This window comes from Amblyomma americanum, chromosome 10, assembly GCF_052857255.1.
Source record: "Amblyomma americanum isolate KBUSLIRL-KWMA chromosome 10, ASM5285725v1, whole genome shotgun sequence".
Classification (NCBI taxonomy): domain Eukaryota; kingdom Metazoa; phylum Arthropoda; class Arachnida; order Ixodida; family Ixodidae; genus Amblyomma; species Amblyomma americanum.
Window position 1 is genome coordinate 33,486,189 of NC_135506.1, and position 18,996 is coordinate 33,505,184.

An 18,996-nucleotide genomic window follows, 5' to 3' on the forward strand; every position below is an offset into this window, starting at 1 on the left:
GCGTTGCTCTTTTATCGCGAGGCTTAGAGGGAAAGTGATGGAAGGTGTCGTGTCGAACTGGGAATCGCTGCTACGTTATCTCTCTACCCTCTTTTTTTTTATCTCCGCAGTCAGTAACTTGAAAGAAGATCAGGTCGATCCTTTTTCCCGCTCGCTACCTAGCGAGGGATTAAGGTTGTCGTCCGGGAAGTGGCTGCCCGCTGAGTGTATTGCGTATAATGCGATCAGGGCGATTACCTACTGCGCACGCGATAGCCATGTTCCCGCGCGCGCAGTTTATGAATCATGTATCGTACTTTTGACTGGGAGAGGTCAGTGAACGCTCTCAACCAAGCCAAAATAGACAAAGTGGCGCTCCCCCCCCCCCCCCCCCCAAAAAAAAAAAAGAGAAACTACAACCCATCGGAAACAACCCGCCACAGTGGCTTTTACGTTTGGCTGCTGATCCAATGGTCTTCAGTTCGAATCCCGCAAGCATGCGAGCGTGCTATGAGATTTCAGCGCACATTATGTAACTGTAGATGATCAAAATTAATCCGGAGCACTTCACTATGCGGCGCCCCGCATGGGCTGTAAATCGCTTCGATAGGTTGGAAACCCACGCACCACCACTCCTGGAAATAAGACAAAATCATCGCGTTACAATTGGTACCAGTTGCATTTTCAAAAGTTCCAACTCGTCTTCTTTGGTTGGGAAAGCAGCAGAAAGCGTGCCTTTGATCAGAACTGGCGATAATCTTGATGCTCACAGCACGTATGCCGATTTGAAATGCTCCGCGTCGAAACATCATTGGCTCTCATCCGTCAGCTGAGTACACGGGAGCGTTTATATTGAACGTCGCGTTGCTACCCAGCTGTTCTCCCGTGTCGATCGGCATGTCAGAGTCTCTCTTTACGTGTTCCGGATCACAGTGACACGATCGGTTAACGGCTGCCAGCCACGCTTCCGCCTGCCGTCAGTCAAACTGACAGTACAACTGTATGCAGCGCGCATTGACACTGCAAATCGGCTGGCAACGGTTAACGGTACGTTGGGATAAGACCGAAACGCGCTCTCTTTTACTGAACGATGTTTTGGCTCTGTGCCCTTTGAAACCAGCGAGAAAGTGCGCGCGTTAGCCGTGCAAGGTTCCTGCTTGCGTTTCCTCGTTGCTTGTTGCGTCGCTAGCGGGCTGAGCGTTGGCACTGTGCATCAAAAAAAAAATGGGAGGGGGGGGGGGGGGGGGGTGCTTGATAGGAAGGGCTGCAAACCGGACGGCGCAATGTGTCAACAGCTAACGCGACTGAGCTTAATTCATTCCATCCATTAGTATAATGTGCAGCCGCAGTGCGCAGCGATTCTATCATCCTCTGTTCGAACGAGATATTTATCAATTAAAAAAAAAGCTTTTAGGCTCTTTGCCTTTCCTTGGGATGAAGAAATTAGAACGATAACTTTAAGGCACCCAATTTCATTGCCCCTGCGAGTTCACCCTCGCCATTTCCTCCTTGAACCTCATGATCAAACACCACATTCTTGGAGTATCTACCCCCCATACCGTGTCTGTAATGGTCCATCTCAAAACTTGAATAGGTAGTCCTTCAGGGGAGTTTCAGTGCAAAAGCACTGATAGCCTGAGTCGCTTTGGGACGTTAAATCCCTTTAAATCACATAAACTAATCCAGACGTACCAAACCGAAGCAAGAATCTTGTCTTGTGCTCCGAACTTACCGGTGTTCTCACGTAATCTCGGAGGAGTGTCTCGGCAGCTGCAGCCAACGGGAGGCAGATGGCAGTTAAATTAATTATTGGCCGCCAGAGGTTGCTGCAACATAGGTCGCACAATCCCTACCGGTGGCTATGATAGAAACAGCCACCAGGTCAGTGCAGTGGTGCATCGCTTAACCGCTGCGCCACTGCACTGGTAGTGGTATGAGGACTCGCCGCCATCTATGAATGTGAAGCAGAGAATGACCAACTCTGCATATATGGGCATTAACCCACTAAAGTCCTTAAGGAGAAGCTTAAGTGTCCCCTGCTTTCGCACGTGTAGTCGGTTTAACTGCGCTCGACTCCTGCCACTATTTCTGATACGACGTACTACGACGCTAAAGTGGGGAGAGCGGTGGGGCGAGGTAGGTTTCACAAGTAAACCGACGTCCACCGCCGCGTAACGTCACTGGCAACGGCATCTCCACCAGCAATATCTACAGCCATCACGTTTCACGGACAATCGCGATCAGAAAAGCTCTCCCTCTCTCATAAGACAAGAGAGAAACGCGTGCACTACACAAGCAGGTGGCAGCTCGGAGGTAGTGGGAGTTCGATGGAGGGGGGTGATCAGTCGGAGAGGGCGCACGAAGGCCGAACACGGGCGCGCGCGCGTTCCTCGGCGGCAAGGTGAACGAGATGCCCGGTCGGCTTCCACTCGTGTAATCTATTCTTCTTCTTCTTCCTCCTTACCTCGTGCTTACACACACGCACACTCCTACAGAAGGAACAAAATACGCGCCGCACAAAGGACGGAGCTGAGCGGCACTGCAGCCGTCGGCATAGCACAGTGCATGCCTCCAGGACAGACTGGCACGCCACGGATTGGGCGGCGCGCAGCCGTATTGATACATACGCACGTGTTTGCGCGTGCTGGAATAACAAAGAGCCCCGGCTGCCGCCATCACGCTATGTGGATACGCACCTATCGACTGTGCTCCGCAGCCTCTACTAGCATTCCTGCTGTGACCTGACCAGCAGCAGTGGCGGATAGTTATAGTAACTCACCCGATCCCGGCTTGAATGCCCTTCGGGAATATGCTTACTCATCGTAAAACCATAATCATAATTGCATCATTCTTGTCTGCACGTGGCAGCGATTGTGACTCAGCATGAGCCAGTGAGCAGGCCCGTGCACTGCCGTTTTCATTCTTCCTTCAGTCGCAACATCATCATCATACTTGCAGGAGCGGACGCAGGTAAATCAAGCACGCTATACCCTGTTGTAAGTGCAATCATGCTTTCTCTAGCAAAAGTGAGGAAGCATGGGCTCATGAGAAATTGTGTCAGCGATCGCTAACAGCATGCACGTGATTACATTAGAGCTTCAGTAATATGCGCAATAAAAATGGTGCTAACTGGCAATAGCGGGTTGCGTTTATTTCTGTCTGCATTTGCATGCATAGATAAACCAGGCCCCATAATATATGTGACTTGTGCGTTTAGTGCGTTTGTTCGGCGCGCGGTGTCTAGCGTCGTTCGTAGGCTTCGAGAGTTTTTGTTCCTGGAAAGTTTTTGTCCAAAACTTCGTTCGGGAAAAGGCCAGTCACTACATTGAGTTGACCACGAACGATTCTACTCAATTCAGTGTACTGCATTTTCAACACAGTTTAGTGGACCTGCAGCCTTCTTGCGTCTCTACGGTGTTGGGGTTCCAAGGTCCAGAGCACGCCCGGCAGGCACTTAGGTCGATCACTTCATAGGACTCTTTTCTGGCTGCCTGTTCTGCGGTCCAGGCACTTAACGAGTGCGGCTGTTTCCTTTCTTCTTTTCGGATAACTTACGTTATTACTGTTACTCACCACGTTCCTTGCCTCCTTTATTTTCCAAACTCGCCAACGCGTGAGGTACGGACAAGGATGTCGTGTGTGGTCAGGCCTCAGGTGCTCAATGTGTGGCAATCGCACTTGCTGAGTATCTGTCTCATATATCGTTGGACACCTGAACAGCGCCGTAAGGGAAGGGATAAAGGAGGGACTGAGAGAAGAGAGGAAGAAAGGGGTGACGTAGTTGAGGGCTCCGGAATAATTTCGACCACCTGGGGATCTTTAATGCGCGATGTCAGTGCACGTTAAAGATCCCCAGGTGGTCGAAATTATTCTGGAGCCCTCCACTACAGCCCCTCTTTCTCCCTTTCTTCTTTCACTCCCTCCTTTATCCCTTCCCTTACGACGCTGTTACTCCGAGACTTGGGCAGCATATCCTCCCCTTAAAAGGGATTCCGCGAGAGGGCAGCACATTCCATTTTTACTCCTGTAAAAGCGTAATCGTGTAGTATACAGGCGAAAAGAATATATAAAAAATAAATACAAAGGGGAAGGGAGGGAGGCGAGCACGAAGGTAAAACGGTTTCAATTGTCCCGATTACAAGGAGCTCGTTCAATCTTCAGCTGGCTCACGGGGCGTAGCACGGCTCCTCGTAGACGCGTTGAGCGATGGGGGAGACAACGTCAAACAAAACAAACAAACAAAAGAGAACGCGCTAGAAAACCTGCAGGCACGAGCTGGCATGCAGACAGGCAAGGGTGGCGGGCTTGTTTTCAGCCGCCGTAATTACCCCGAGAGATGAAAACAAAGCACGAGACACTCGTTAGCCGGTCACTCTCTCTCTCTCTCTTTCTTATCCGTTCGCTCTCTTCTCCTATCTCTTATTTATTTATTTATTTGCTTCTTTTTTTACTCCTTCACGAGCGAGCTTGGTTCACCGCGCTGTCTTGTCCAGCGGCCCTGTATAACAACGTCTCAAGACACGTCACAAGCGATTAAAGCGCGTGCTCTAGGTTTTGAGAACAAAAAAAAAGGCCCAGCGACAAGGGGGGGGGGGGGGGGGGGCGCTCGTTGCAGAAGCACGACCGCGAGTGGATACACTAAACTATGGGCAGATTTATCGCCGGCCAACACACACGCACACGCAGGGTGGACCGAAGGAAAAGGCTGGCTGACCGAAACTGGAGGAGAGAGTTGAAGTATGCAGTAAAATATGTGTCGGCCGTTTGTTATTAGGGCAGCCCGTTAAGTGCGACGTCGTAACAAAGAAAGCGTTGGGCCAGTTTCTTCGCCGCCCTGTCAACGACGCCGTTGCATGCCGCAACTCGTGTGTGAAGTTGCCACTCCCCGCCACCGTCAGCAAGAAAGAAGCTAATTAAGTTTCAGGTATGTTATAACGCAGTGCTAGGCAGACATAATGAATGGCAGGAAAACTGGCCCCAATTTATTAGGCTTGCAGCTTCGAAAAGAAAAAGGCTCGTTTTTTTTTTCCGCATTACTCCTCTCTCCATTACACGTTTGGCATACATTCTAAGCACGAATTAGCCTATATGTGAGTAAAACGGGATGCTTAAAGGGTCCTTTAGAGCACTCCCTTTTAAGGGCAGGGCACGCTTCCCAAGTCACGGAGTAGACTGTCATCTCTAACAATACGGAATACCTACGGATAGCGACGGAAACAGATTCTTTCTTTTACTTTTTCCTAAACAAGCGAACTCCCACCAGTTACGAAGATTTTAGCCGAGGTTTTAATCTCCTCTGCTTGCTTACCCCTAAGACCTCCGGTGGCGCATTTAAAAGCCTAGTCCTATCGCTAACTGCCCCACGTTACTATAGCTATGTTTCAATGGGAATATGCCTTCGTTTCCAAGAGTAAGCATTCGGTATATATTTAGTGATCGAAGTATAATCCGGGACTTGGGAAACATACTCTACCCCGAAAAAGGAGTCTATTTGTGGACAGCCCACTCCGTTTTTACTCCCGTATATAGCTTATTCGTGTTTAGGTGTACCCCTGCTCGTAACATGGAGTTCAGTGTCACGAAGCCCGCCGCTATGCCTAGGTAGCTATGGCGTCGCAGTGCCGAGCCCGAATAATAATAATAATAATAATAATAATAATAATAATAATAATAATAATAATAATAATAATAATAATAATAATAATAATAATAATAATAATAATAACAATAGTAGTAATAATTGGTTTTGGGGAAAGGAAATCGCGCAGTATCTGTCTCGTATATCTTTGGACACCTGAACTGCGCCGTAAGGGAAGGGATAAAGGTGGGAGTGAAAGAAATAAAAGTGGAGGGCTCCGGAATAATTTCGACTACCTGGGGATCCTTAACGTGCACTGACATAGCGCAGTACACCGGCGCCCTAGCGTTTTGCCTCCATCGAAACGCAGCGGCCGCGATCGGGTTCGAACCCGGGAACTCCGGATCAGTAGCCGAGTGCTAAACCACTGAGCCACCGCGGCGGGGCCGAGGCCGAAGTCGCGGTTTTGATTTGCGCCCGGCCCAGGTGCGCTTAGTTTCAGAGTGGCACGCGGCTGAAATTAATCCGGAGCCCACGCTACTGCGTCCCTCGTAGCCCACAGTGTTTCTGAGGCACATCCAATGGCAGTCATTACCAGTGTGGGCGTAGCAGAGGAAAGCGAATGGGGAGAGCGAGTGCGTGTAAGGAACGACATTACGCGAGAGTATTTGGGCATACAGAATGCCTTGTTAGACAACTGATCCCTCCGATCCGCTCGACGCAAAAAGTTTCCCTGCAGACGACGTGCCGGGTTCGAACCCGACTGCCGCGGCTGCGTTTTTATGGAGGCAATAGGCTAAGGCGACCGTGTGCTTTGCGATGTCAGTGCACGTAAAAAATCCCCAGGTAGTCGAAATTATTCCGGAGCCCTCCACTACGGCACCTCTTTCTTCTTTCACTCCCTCCTTTATCCCTTCCCATACGGCGCGGTTCAGGTGTCCAACGATATATGAGACAGATGCTGTGTCATTTCCTTTCCCCAGAAACCAATTATTATTATTATTATGCCATTGCATGGTAAAGATCCCCAGGGGGTCGATATTATTGAGGAGACCTCTACGGCACTTCTTCCTCTCTTTCACTCCCACCCTTACAGCGCAGTTGAGGTGTCCAACGAGAAGCGAGACTGCGCCTTTAATTTCCTCAATACCAATTTTCATTTGTAACTTTTGTTTTCACTTATCGAATTACACCCACAAATCGTTCGCAGTGTTTGGGAAATATTATAAGGAATTTGTGACGTTCCGTACCCCGTGACTAGTGGATAAGAAGCGCGCGTCGAGGCGCCTCATCCAGTAACGATGGGCAAAGGAAACAGAACAGAAATAGAACAGTTAATTCATACCAGCTGAGAAGTTTAAAAAGAATGCTCCGAGAAGTAGTTATTGCACAGCCAGGCCGCATTTTGACGACGGGGTAGGTAATGAAGGCGAACAGATTTAGAGGAGGAGAATGCGGAGGAAATTCCGAGCTTTATTACTGCTCGCGTAACACGCCAAGCCTCCAACGGCGGCTGAGCTGTCGGCACCAGCAGCAGCAGAGATGGCGGCGCGGAGATCGTGAAAGCGCGCCTCGCTTAGGCATTCGCGATCGCTCTCACGTGCGTCTGAGCTGAGAGAAAGCCGGAGGAGAGAGTGTAGGGAAGGGGAAAGAGGGCGGGGGGGGGGGGGGGGTGCCCGACCCAATTACCGGTCTGGCCCACATCGCTGCCCGTCGCCGCCGCGCCACAGACGCGATGGCGTTCCGTGCCTTGCGCCGTGTGTCTCGAAACCCGGTGCTTACAAAGCGGTGGCCCGGGTTCGAACCCGACCGCGGCGGCTGCGTTTTTACGTAGGAAAAACGCAAAGGCGCCCGTGTGCTGTGCGATGTCAGTGCACGTTAAAGATCCCCATGTGGTCGAAATTATTCCGAAGCGCTCCACTACGGCACCTCTTCTTCCTTTCTTCTTTCACTCCCTCCTTTATCCCTTCCCTTACGGCGCGGTTCAGGTGTCCAACGATATATGAGACAGATACTGCGCCATTTCCTTTCCCCGAAAACCAATTATTATTATTAAAGCGGTGGCGCACCTGACCACTTTCGCGTCGCCGTCGCAAGGAAAGCACGGAGGTACCGCTGAATATATGAACGAGAGCTTGAATGAATGAATGTTTATTTCAGGCAGACAGGTACAAAGAAAAAGTACACATCTGTCTAAGAAGCTGACAAACAGGCACGGATGCCTGACGAGTGTCAGCCTCCCAATACACACAACACCTGCACTAAAGAGCAGAGAGACCCGCCGCGGTGGCTCAGTGGTTAGGGCGCTCGACTACTGATCAGGAGTTCCCGGGTTCGAAGCCGACCGCGGCGGCTGCGTTTTTATGGAGGAAAAACGCTAAGGCGCCCGTGTGCTGTGCGATGTCAGTGCACGTTAAAGATCCCCAGGTGGTCGAAATTGTTCCGGAGCCCTCCACTACGGCACCTCTTTCTTCTTTCACTCCCTCCTTTATCCCTTCCCTTACGGCGCGGTTCAGGTGTCCAACGATATATGAGACAGATACTGCGCCATTTCCTTTCCCCCCAAAAAAAACCAATCATTAAAGAGCAGAGAACAATGGTAAAGATAATACGGGCATTGACAAAAAGTGGCCTTGGAGGGTTAACAAAAAAAATATATATACAGCAGGCATTCAAAGCAACCGGACGTGAATTAGGAAGTCAAATTTCTCCTAAAGTGACAACAAATAAGCATTCAACTTTTTTCTGAAGACTGCTAACGAAAATGATTGATTTACTAACGTCGTAAAGGCAGGGTGGCGATTTAAAAAATCTGGTATAACAAATGATTGCTGTTGCATGCCGTAATTAGTTCGTATTTTACCCTTGTTGTAAGTTGTGTACCTTGTGTCATATTGGGTATTCGACAAAGAGTGAAATAAAAAAGAACCGGAACAAAACTCGGCACCGTTCCAGTTCTCTCGAACAAATCAAGCGCCTAGAGTGAGGCCCAGGAGTGACGGCACGAAATAAGAACACAGTTGTTGAATCCAGGAAGTTAAATCAAATCAAAAGAAATCTTTATTGCGCAAGCGTTGGGAAATGTAGTAGAAAGTATTGAGATATCATCATGGACCAGGACATAATTTGCTTCAACTTCGAATGCCCTGACAAAGCTGTGTAGTTATCCTTCGTAACCGTGCGGCTACGAGCGGGTGGATGCTAATGTGTAATTACTAGTTATGACCCGCTGCGGTGGCTCAGTGATTAGGGCGCTCGGGTACTGATCCGGAGTTCCCGGGCTCGAACCCGACCGCGGCGGCTGCGTTTTTATGGAGGAAAAACGCTAAGGCGCCCGTGTGCTGTGCGATGTCAGTGCACGTTAAAGATCCCCAGGTGGTCGAAATTATGCCGGAGCCCTCCACTACAGCACCTCTCTGTTCCTTTGTTCTTTCACTCCCTCCTTTATCCCTTCCCTTCTGGCGCGGTTCAGGTGTCCAACGATATATGAGACAGATACTGCGCCATATCCTTTCCCCAAAAACCAATTATTATTATTATTATTATTATTATTATTATTATTATTATTATTATTATTATTATTATTATTATTATTATTAATTACGAACTTCACGCATTCGGTTGTGCATTCAAGAATCGCCTTAAAGAGGTTGGACTAGCGGCAAAAACATTGCAATTGTTGGCCGCGTGACTACCCGCTTGTCCAGTACACGAAACACTCCGCAAATCGGCTGTAGTGAGTACACAGAGCACCAGTAATCAGAAATATTTTCTGAAGATAACAACTTTATTACATGCACGGCAGAAGATTAGAAACAATTATTGGAAACAGTACACATGTACTATTACAAGGCACAATAGCGTCTTGCCTGCAGCTTCAATGCAGACGGAGTGAATTTTGTTTACGCATTTACAGTAATCTCCACTGCCACATTCTCAAGGTTACATTTGCCAAGAAACAAGCGATGCAATATCTTAGCTACCTCGTGAAATTTAAAAAATAAGAAAAACGGCTAAACATTGCGCAAGGAGCATATCTGCCTCGTCATTGCTTTCTTGCTATGCTGCCATGGTATAAAGACATGGAAAATATCGAGGTGACTGATATTTTTATTGATTATTTAAGGGAACAATGCGTGGTCCTAACATGTGTTTTTGTTTTTATTTTGCTTTGCGCAGGGCCAGGACAAGCAGCAGGAGGTGTCGGAGTTCTCGCCAACAGGTGAGCCTGGAACTATTAGGGGGGCACATACTCGTTCAATGCGCACATGGCGCCCTGGTGAAAAGTGAAGTTGTTAAAATCCGCACCTTTCCTTTCCCCAAAAACCAATTATTATTATTATTATTATTATTATTATTATTATTATTATTATTATTATTATTATTATTATTATTATTATTATTATTATTATTATTATTATTATTATTATTATTCGAGGCGCTCCTAACGCCTCGCGCAGAGCTGAACCTCCGCAGAACGGAGCCTGCAGAGAAGCTGTGCTTCGTTGTGAATGCTTCGTGTTCGTCGACGTGCGTTCGCTGAGAGCTGCCTCCGACGAGTGTTTCTGTGCACGGTGACATTCCGTTAATTCGAACTCGCTTAATCCGAACTTCCGGTTCATCCGAACTGACGCTTCGATCCCCTGTGCATCTAGTGTATAAGAAAGGTTCCCCTTAAACCGAACTCCGCCTATCTCGAACAATTTTTCGGTCGCCTCTAAGTTCCAATCATCGAGAGATGGGTACGAGAAAGGCAGCAGGATATATTGTGGCCAGGCGTCAGGGACGAAATGCGTTGTTGTCTCGTGTTACTCCGGGGTATTTTCGTTACTCTTGAGGCCACAGCGGAAGGAACGGAGCATCTGGTTCATCAATGGTGGATACAGCGCTCCGGAACAGGTGGCAGCGCGACTCGGAAGACCACAGGTTCCAGTTCGTCCGTTATGCGATTTTAGTGTCTACGACGTCAAGGAAACGCCACACGTAGTCAGTTTGGGCCCGAGGTTAAACGCAATGCACGGCACTCGTAATATGGCGGCAAGTGAAGCCGCCGTACTACGAGTGTTCGGCATTCAGTTTGAGCTATAGGGCTGCCTGCAGTTCTCGTCGTGTGCACCGCAGCACATGCTGCATTGCGTGACAAGTTATAATAATAATAATAATTGGTTTTTGGGAAAAGGAAATGGCGCAGTATCTGTCTCATATATCGTTGGACACCTGAACCGCGCCGTAAGGGAAGGGATAAAGGAGGAAGTGAAATAAGATAGGAAAAATCAGGTGTCTTAGTGGAGGGCTCCGGAATAATTTAGACCACCTGGGGATCTTTAACGTGAACTGACATCGCACAGCATACGGGCGCCTTAGCGTTTTGCATGCATAAAAACGCAGCCGCCGCGGTCGGGTTCGAACCCGGAAACTCCGGATCAGTAGTCGGGCGCTCTAACCACTGAGCCACCGCGGCTGGTCCCGGTTGTCGCAATGAAGCTTAATTTCGGAGCCCGTGACATCACAGTCACTCGGGAGAGTTCCGAGAAAAAAAATACAAGCCAAGTAAGAAAGCTGGGACTCATTCATTAATCATGATTGCTCTCTGATTGACCTTGGCAATACAAGCAAACAAGGGTTTAGTCACTTTTTATAAACTTGAGTAGCCACAGGCGCCCAGCTTTATGACAGCGTATCTGTGAGGGAGTACAGAAAAAAAAAACGGTTCATTCGCAACAGTATAGGAAACTAAACCTGCATGGTCATCGCAATCGTCTCGACTGTATCTACAAACAGTACGTCAAAACCCCTTCCAATTGACAACAACCGCCGTCACCACTTCTACGCAGCAGGGCAGTTTCTCTGGATGCATTCGCGCTTTGCCCGCCGCAGAGTCCAGGACAGTATACTGTTAATGCAGTGGCTTGCGAACTCTGTGACTCTTTAATTTACAGGGACACACGTGAGTGAAGTTAGAACAGAGGATCAAGTCTGCATCGTTTACGTCTGTCCGCGCCTGTATAAGCGAGCTAACGGGCTCAGGAGAAAGTAGTTTGCGGGATAACAGCTGTTGTCATTGAGCTAGACGACACAACCTGAATATTGAACGGCGTAGCAGCCATAAACAAAGAAATGGCAGAACACGCGCTGCTTAGTTTGTTTGTTTTCTTTAAATTAACATTGTATTCTTCATTTACGACGTTGTAATCACAGTTTTTATCACTGGTACCAGTTATTTATTACGGTTTCATTACGGTGCGTGTATTGATAGGCAAAATCACGAGACGTCGCATCCTCGGCTGCTGCGAGTGACTACGCGTAGTAGTGCGGAATACGGTGGTTGTATCGTACAACTCGCTCACACAGATCCCCCTCATGTATGTAGGTGTGGCTTCTTTCGAAACAAGGCTTAGCTTCGGCATGCACATTTAAAGTCCTGCACACTGAGCTCCACCAACGACTCCCTTAATGCCTCCGAACGACCTTGAAATCGGGGCCGGGCTCAGTCCTCAAGGGGGCGCTAGAGTTCGAGGGTGCCTTTAAGAAAGAAAGAAAGAAAGAAAGAAAGAAAGAAAGAACCAGGAACTGCGCATCATAGATTAACACAAAAAGGGGGGAACGCAACAGGGAAAGCCTATGCTATAGAGTGGCCTACAGAAAGAATGGTGTCCGCATCATGCGGCCTAATTTGAGCGTCGAGGCGTTCTCCCGCGAAGCCCATGTGGTGTAAGACATGTACGTATACGCAGAAATGCCCCCCAGGGGGCAGCGAGAGAGGTGTAATTTGACGGCGGCTACGGCGGGCTTCCGCGGAAGGGAGCGAGTGAGAAAATGCGGAGCGTGCGATCGCGTTTAAATTCTCCCCGACTCGGTGAGCCGGAAAGAAGCGAGGCGCGAGAGGGCGCTGCCGCCTCGCGGCAACCGATCTCCTCTCACCTTTAATTTCAAAGCGCGCACCGTGTAGACTGGCTACGCCCTTGAAGGATGAAGTAACGCATATAATGTGCAGTTTGGCGAGACAGAGAAAGAGAGAGAGGAATGTGCGCACCACTGCGCGTCTCGCGCTTGAGTTATCGGATAATTCGACGCATATGGCATACTTGCCCAGTGTCCCAACGCCCACTAATGCGTCTTCTAAATCACCCGACGATAGCGATCGGGCGCCGGCTCATTAAAAACGGGATGCAAGCCTCTTCCGTCGTGGCCGCAACATTCGATACTTAATAGATCCATCTGCGATCTCTTCGTTTCTTTTTCTTTTTTACCTGAGTTATATAGATTCCCTCTGCCTCCGAATGCGAGGCAGTGGGTCATTCTGTCTTCAGGAAGTGGGACGCAAGGTTTTTCGAGGGGTAAATACTTCTTTCGGGCCAAAATAGATGGCGCTGCACTTTCTTCCACCGCGACAGCTTCGGGCGCTCGGAGCGGCGGCGAATCCGTTTCCATCACGAACTCATTACGCGGCAAGAGTCTGCGCATGCGATTAGCAGTGGGCGCTGGCGGGATTATGCAACCTTGAGTTCTCACGGCGCGTCGTTAAAATGCCACGCGGCTGGCACAGAAAATGCATGCTTGCTTTGGCGGCGCGAGACGGGGCTCGACACAGAAACAGTAAGACGAAGCCTAAAGAGGTAGGCCTCGGTCCGCACCACTGATGTGTCAACATAGCACGAGTGGAAATTCGGGACGTTTTGCTGAAAAAAAAAAGATATGAAACAGGTAAGCGAAGAGCAACATTCAATCATAAAGCCGTTGAGGACTTTTGGGACGCAAGAAAAATGTCTGTAGTAATGAGATATCCCAACATATAAGGATGCCAAGGGTTGAAGATAGACGCCATATACACATGCACATATAGAGCTCATTTGTCGATTAATCGTATGCGATGAAGTCTAGAGTCTGACGGAAACCCGTCTGGTCGGGATGGTACATGACGAAAGAAGAAGGCGCCGACCAAAAGAAAGGATGGGATGACGTTTCGGCTCCCCCACGGGAGCCTTGTTCACAATGAGGCATAACGTAGCTTCGTCGTTTATTTATACAAGGCGCATGAGCCTTGCATAAATAAACGACGAAGCTAAGTTTTTCCTCATTGTGAAAAAGGCTCCCGTGGGGGAGCCGAAACGTCAGCCCATCCTTTCTTTTGGTCGGCGCCTTCTACTTTCGTCACAATCGTATGAGATGTGTTCAACTCTAGTGTCATCTTACTACGCGTAAGAGGTGTCATCCTCGTAGACGAGCAGTATAGGATAGGGCGTAGTATAAGAAGCTCCAATTCAATATGGCGGTCGATGTTGAGCGATTCTCAAAGTTCCTGCACCACACGTCCATGACTACCGACATACGTGAAGAGGTCAATGCACACAATGATTCACGTTTACTTCCTTATTCGAAATCGCCGATATGAGACCATCTAATGTGTACGTGTTGTGGCCAATGCTGTGGAAACGCTTTGCACACGGCACGCTATGAGGTCACGGTCGCACGAGTTAAAAGCTGACATACTTAAGTGTCGTCTCGAGGTGAACTACCTTTCAAGTTTGTGGAGGTCAGCTTGAACCATTGGACGCGAATGGCGCATAAAGACGGGCAGGACACATCGGGAAGCAGTGTACAGTGGGGCAAAAAAGTCTGTGGACCACGCGTTCCTCAAGCGAAGCGGATAGCTCTGCTACTAGATGGTGTTGCATCTGGGTTGCAAGCCCCAAGGGTAGCGTTGGCCTGGCGGCCTGGGGCAAAGCTGGAAACATCCGAAGGTGCCGGCAAAGGATGAGTCGACTGGCAACAGAACAACTTGTTTATTCTGGCATCTCAAAAGAGCAGCCGGTCAGGGCGACCACGTTACTCGAAGGGCGAAATCGAAGTCTCTCTCGGCGTCTGGGGCAGCGGCGTTTTATACCTTCGGAGTCGAGGGCAAGAGGGAACGGCTTGGGAAGAGTCATCCGATACGGCGACGCTTGAACATGTTCAGGCGTGACGGGCGCGTCCGCCAGGCCGGCGCCGGTCAGACCTCCTCGCCTCCCAGTTGGGGAGATCCTCTCCCCGGCTGCCGCGCTTTGACAAGCGTGGGCAAAACATGCACACACACACACACACACGCACGCACGACGACACGTGGCACTGAAACCTGCCTGGACGCGCTTGGCGGGAAGGCGTTGCGGCCGCGATGAACGAAGCCGCGGCGTCCGTTGCATCCGCGCCGGCTATACCGCGCGTTGTAGGCGAAACGTAACAGACCGCCCCGCCGGGAGAAGGAGATCCCGATGGTCAGGGGACTGCATCCGCTGTCCAGAGGGATGTCGCTCGATGATGCTCGTAATCGAAACCGGTCGTCCCTCGACGTTGCTTGAGCGCAGCGCACAGAGAAGGCCTCGTTCTCGAGTTCAGGATCACATAGGACACTGCAAAGTCACTTCGGGAGAGTTGCCATTTTTGTGCTCGTTCCCAGCAAGCGTTAGAACTACGCCGAAACGCAACCGCTCAGTCAGCAAGCACGAGACAACCCTCACTAAGCTCTGCCAGGCTCTTTCCCCTTTTATACTACTGCCTAGTTCCTTACAGTAGTCAAGCAGCACTCAGAACGCGTCCACAAATTGGAAAATTGCACTAGAAAGCACATAATCACTTTGAAGCACTAAACAAAAGCAATATGTTAAAAATCCTGCCTCAGGAAGAAAACATCAGTAACAAACTCAGTAACAAACAACTTTGAGGCGGATTCCTACGTTAGGGGCTTCGACTTAAGCCATCGGCGTTACCGTTGAGACTCCCCTTTTTGTAACGCACCTCAAAGGAATATTGTTGCAAAGCGAGGCTCCAGCGCAGGAGGCGGCCATTTTTGGGAGAGATGGTCTGCAGCCATTGGAGAGGGCAGTGATCCGTCTCAATGATAAACCTCGAGCCGGCTAGGTAGCATGACAATTTCTGAACGGCCCACACGAGACACGCACACTCTTTCTCAGTGGCGCTGTACGCCTGCTCACGACAGGTCAGCTTACGACTAGCATACAGGACGGGGTGTTCCACTTCTCCATTGTCCCTTTGGCACAGTACAACGCCCATGCCTCGCTCACTAGCATCGCACTGAACAACGAACCCTTTTGTGTAGTCTGGCGATCGTAGCACAGGCTGGCTTGTTAGGGCGCTCTTTAAGGCGCTAAAAGCTCTTTCCTTTGTCTCGCTCCAGACGACTGTTTGGGGCTCTGTTTTTCTTAGAGCATCCGTCAGGGGAGCCGCGATATCGGAGTACCTGGGGATGTACCTCTGATAGTAGCCGGCGACACCTAAGAACGACCGAATATCGGTCTTCGTGCGCGGTTGCGGGAAGTCTCGCACAGCGGCCACCTTTATTTCAGAGGGGCGGCGACGACCCTGTCCAATCACGTGACCGAGGTAGACAACCTCGGCCTGTGCTAATTGGCACTTGGGAGCCTTGACTGTCAAGCCCGCTTCGCGCAGGCGGGTTAGCACTGCCCGCAAGTGTGCCATATGCTCAGACCAGGAGGCGGAGAATATCGCTACGTCGTCTAAATACGGTAAAGCGAATTCTTCCTGTCCCCGCAACACTTTGTCCATGAGGCTTGAAAAGCAGTATGGCGCGTTCTTCAAACCAAAACTCAAAACTTTAGGACGGAATGTTCCCATTGGTGAAATGAACGCCGCATACCTACTAGCCTCTTCTGTAAGTGGAACCTGCCAATAACCCCTGACAAGATCTAGGGTGGAAATAAACTGAGCGCTACTAACTTTCTCAAGGCGCTCCTCGATGTTAGGGATCGGATAAATTTGATCCTTAGTAATGGAATTAAGCCTGCGGTAGTCGACGCAAGGACGAGGTTCCTTGCCCGGTACCTCAACTAAAATCAAAGGGGAGGTATAATCACTCTCACCCGCCTCAATAACACCGAGCTGTAGCATTTTCTTTACCTCAGCCTCCATAATATCGCGCTGGCGGGGTGACACCCGGTACGCCTTGGATCGTACTGGCTCTGGGGAGGTAAGTTCTATATCATGAGTAAGGACAGAAGTCCTACCAGGCCTCTCAGAGAACTGACCTTGAAACTCTTGTAAGAGTTGGTGTAGTTCGGTTTTCTGCTCAGGCGACAGCGGTGCTTTAATGATTAAGTCACTAATGACCTGATCAGTGTCTTCCCTGTTCGTCACTGAGCCTAGTCCCGGAAGCTCGACCGGAAGCTCTTCGGGAACGTTTACCATCATACACACCACTGCTTCCCGTTGTCTATAGGGTTTGAGCAGATTACAGTGGTAAACTTGCTGTGCTTTCCGCTTTCCTGGCTGACTCACCACGTAGTTAACATCCGACAGTTTTTGAACAATCCGTGCTGGGCCCTCCCACTGCACGTCGAGTTTGTTTTTTAGCGATGTGCGCAATACCATTACCTCATCGCCCACCTCAAAACGACGGGCCCTGGCTGTCCGATCATAATAAACCTTGGCCCTCTGCTGGGCCTTTGCCATTGCTTCACCTGACAACTCCTGTGCCCTTCTTAAGCGTTCGAGGAGACTAAGCACGTACTCGACCACGACTGGGTCGTCGCCCCTGCCTTCCCACGAGTCTCGAAGCATGCGAAGCGGAGACCGCAGCGAGCGACCGTACACCAGCTCAGCTGGCGAAAACCCCGTAGCCGCATGCGGCGCGGTCCTTAATGCAAACATCACCCCAGGCAGACACAGCTCCCAATCACTTTGTTGCTCAAAACACAATGCTCTCAACACGCGCTTCATGACGGAGTGGAGCTTCTCAACGGAATTCGACTGTGGGTGGTACACTGAGCTGTGTAACAGCTTTACCCCACACCTTTCGAGAAAGGCTGTCGTCAAAGCGCTAGTAAACACTGTGCCCTGATCTGACTGGATTTCCGCAGGAAAACCAACTCGCGCAAATATGGACAGTAGTGCATTGACTATCTCAACTGAGCTGAGTTCTTTAAGCGGCACTGCTTCAGGGAACTTTGTCGCTGGGCAGATCACAGTCAAAATGTGTCTGTAACCCGTGGCTGTTACCGGCAGAGGTCCCACTGTATCAATAACGAGCCGTCTAAAAGGCTCCGTAATGATAGGCACCAACTTCAACGGCGCCCTCGATTTGTCCCCTGGTTTGCCAACCCGCTGACAGGTGTCACATGTCCTCACAAAGGTTTCTACGTCACGAAAACACCCTGGCCAATAGTACTCTTGCAAGAGACGGTCCTTAGTCTTCTTAACTCCTAGGTGTCCGGACCACGAACCGCCATGCGACAAGCGCAACAGATCCTGACGGTAGCACTGAGGCACGATCAGCTGATCGAATTCGACTCCCCTGCGGTCTAGATACTTCCGGTACAAGACCCCACCTCTTTCCACAAAACGAACATTTTTCTTGGCGATACCTTCCTTGACATTGCAGCGCATGTTTTCTAGGCTGCCATCCTTTTTTTGCTCGGCTATCAAAGCCGACCGGCTGACTTTTAGCAACCTATTAAGTCCATCGGACGTAGGCGCGATGAGCAAATCTGCAGATAGCTCTTCTAACTTTCCCGTGTCGGGCGTTTCCTCTTCAGTACTTGGTACCTTCAGCGCTACAGGCTCAATTTTATTCAGTTCGGACGTGCTCTGAATATCAGCTTGCTGCGCCTCCGACCCTTTCTCATTGCTCGACAACGTCGGCCCCGCAACTACCGCCTTTGCAGCGAGCTCCCGAACTCTCGATCTGGTTAAGGCCTGAACGCTAGCCTCACCAAACAAAAGCCCCTTCTCGCGCAGGAGGTGATCGGACCTGTTCGAAAATAGGTACGGGTACTGGGGGGGCAGCATAGATGACACTGCGGCCTCCGTCTCAATTGCTCCGAAAGGTCCTTCAATAACCACTTTTGCTACGGGCAGACACACGCTGTGAGCTTCCACGGCTTGCTTGATCCATGCGCACTCGCCCGTGAACATATCGGGTTCTACGTAAGAGGGGTGAACTACATCCATTGTAGCTGCGGAATCACGAAGCACTCGGCACTCTTTGCCGTTCACGAGGAAGTCTCGCATGTAAGGCTCGAGAAGCTTCATGTTCTCGTCCGTGCTGCATAATGACAAAAACACGACTTTTGTTTTTGTTTCTGGACACTGCGCCGAAAAGTGACCCGGCTTCTGGCACGTATAACACACGCGCGCTTGCCTCGCCTCGAACCGCTTTCTGCGTTCGGCTTCGGCTGCCGCCGTCTCCTTACGTTCGGTCGGACTGCTTTCACTCGCATCCGCACTACGCGTGTCCCCCCTTGCTCTCATGGGTGTGAACTTCGGCCTCTCAGACTTGGAGCCAAATTCACCCTTTTGACCGTCCTTAGCTCCGCGAGCCCGACGCGTCACAAACTCCTCGGCTAGCTCGGCGGCTTTAGCCACTGTACTAACGTCTGGCCTATCCAAGACCCAATACCGCACGTTCTCAGGTAACCGACTATAAAACT

The 18,996-nt window shown here is 50.1% G+C and overlaps 1 protein-coding gene and 1 non-coding gene across 2 annotated transcripts in view; one reads left to right on the top strand and one right to left on the bottom strand.

The window, feature by feature from the left end:
- The window catches only part of LOC144107828 (uncharacterized), a 126,761-nt gene that overhangs the window by 60,777 nt on the left and 46,988 nt on the right, over positions 1-18,996 (top strand). Inside the window, exon 2 of the mRNA XM_077641036.1 lies at positions 9,737-9,779. Coding sequence (XP_077497162.1) covers positions 9,737-9,779 — 43 coding nt within the window. The remainder of the gene's footprint in view (positions 1-9,736; positions 9,780-18,996) is intronic.
- Positions 10,947-11,018, bottom strand: TRNAS-ACU (transfer RNA serine (anticodon ACU)). The gene has a single exon. It is a non-coding gene; the product is annotated as a tRNA-Ser (tRNA).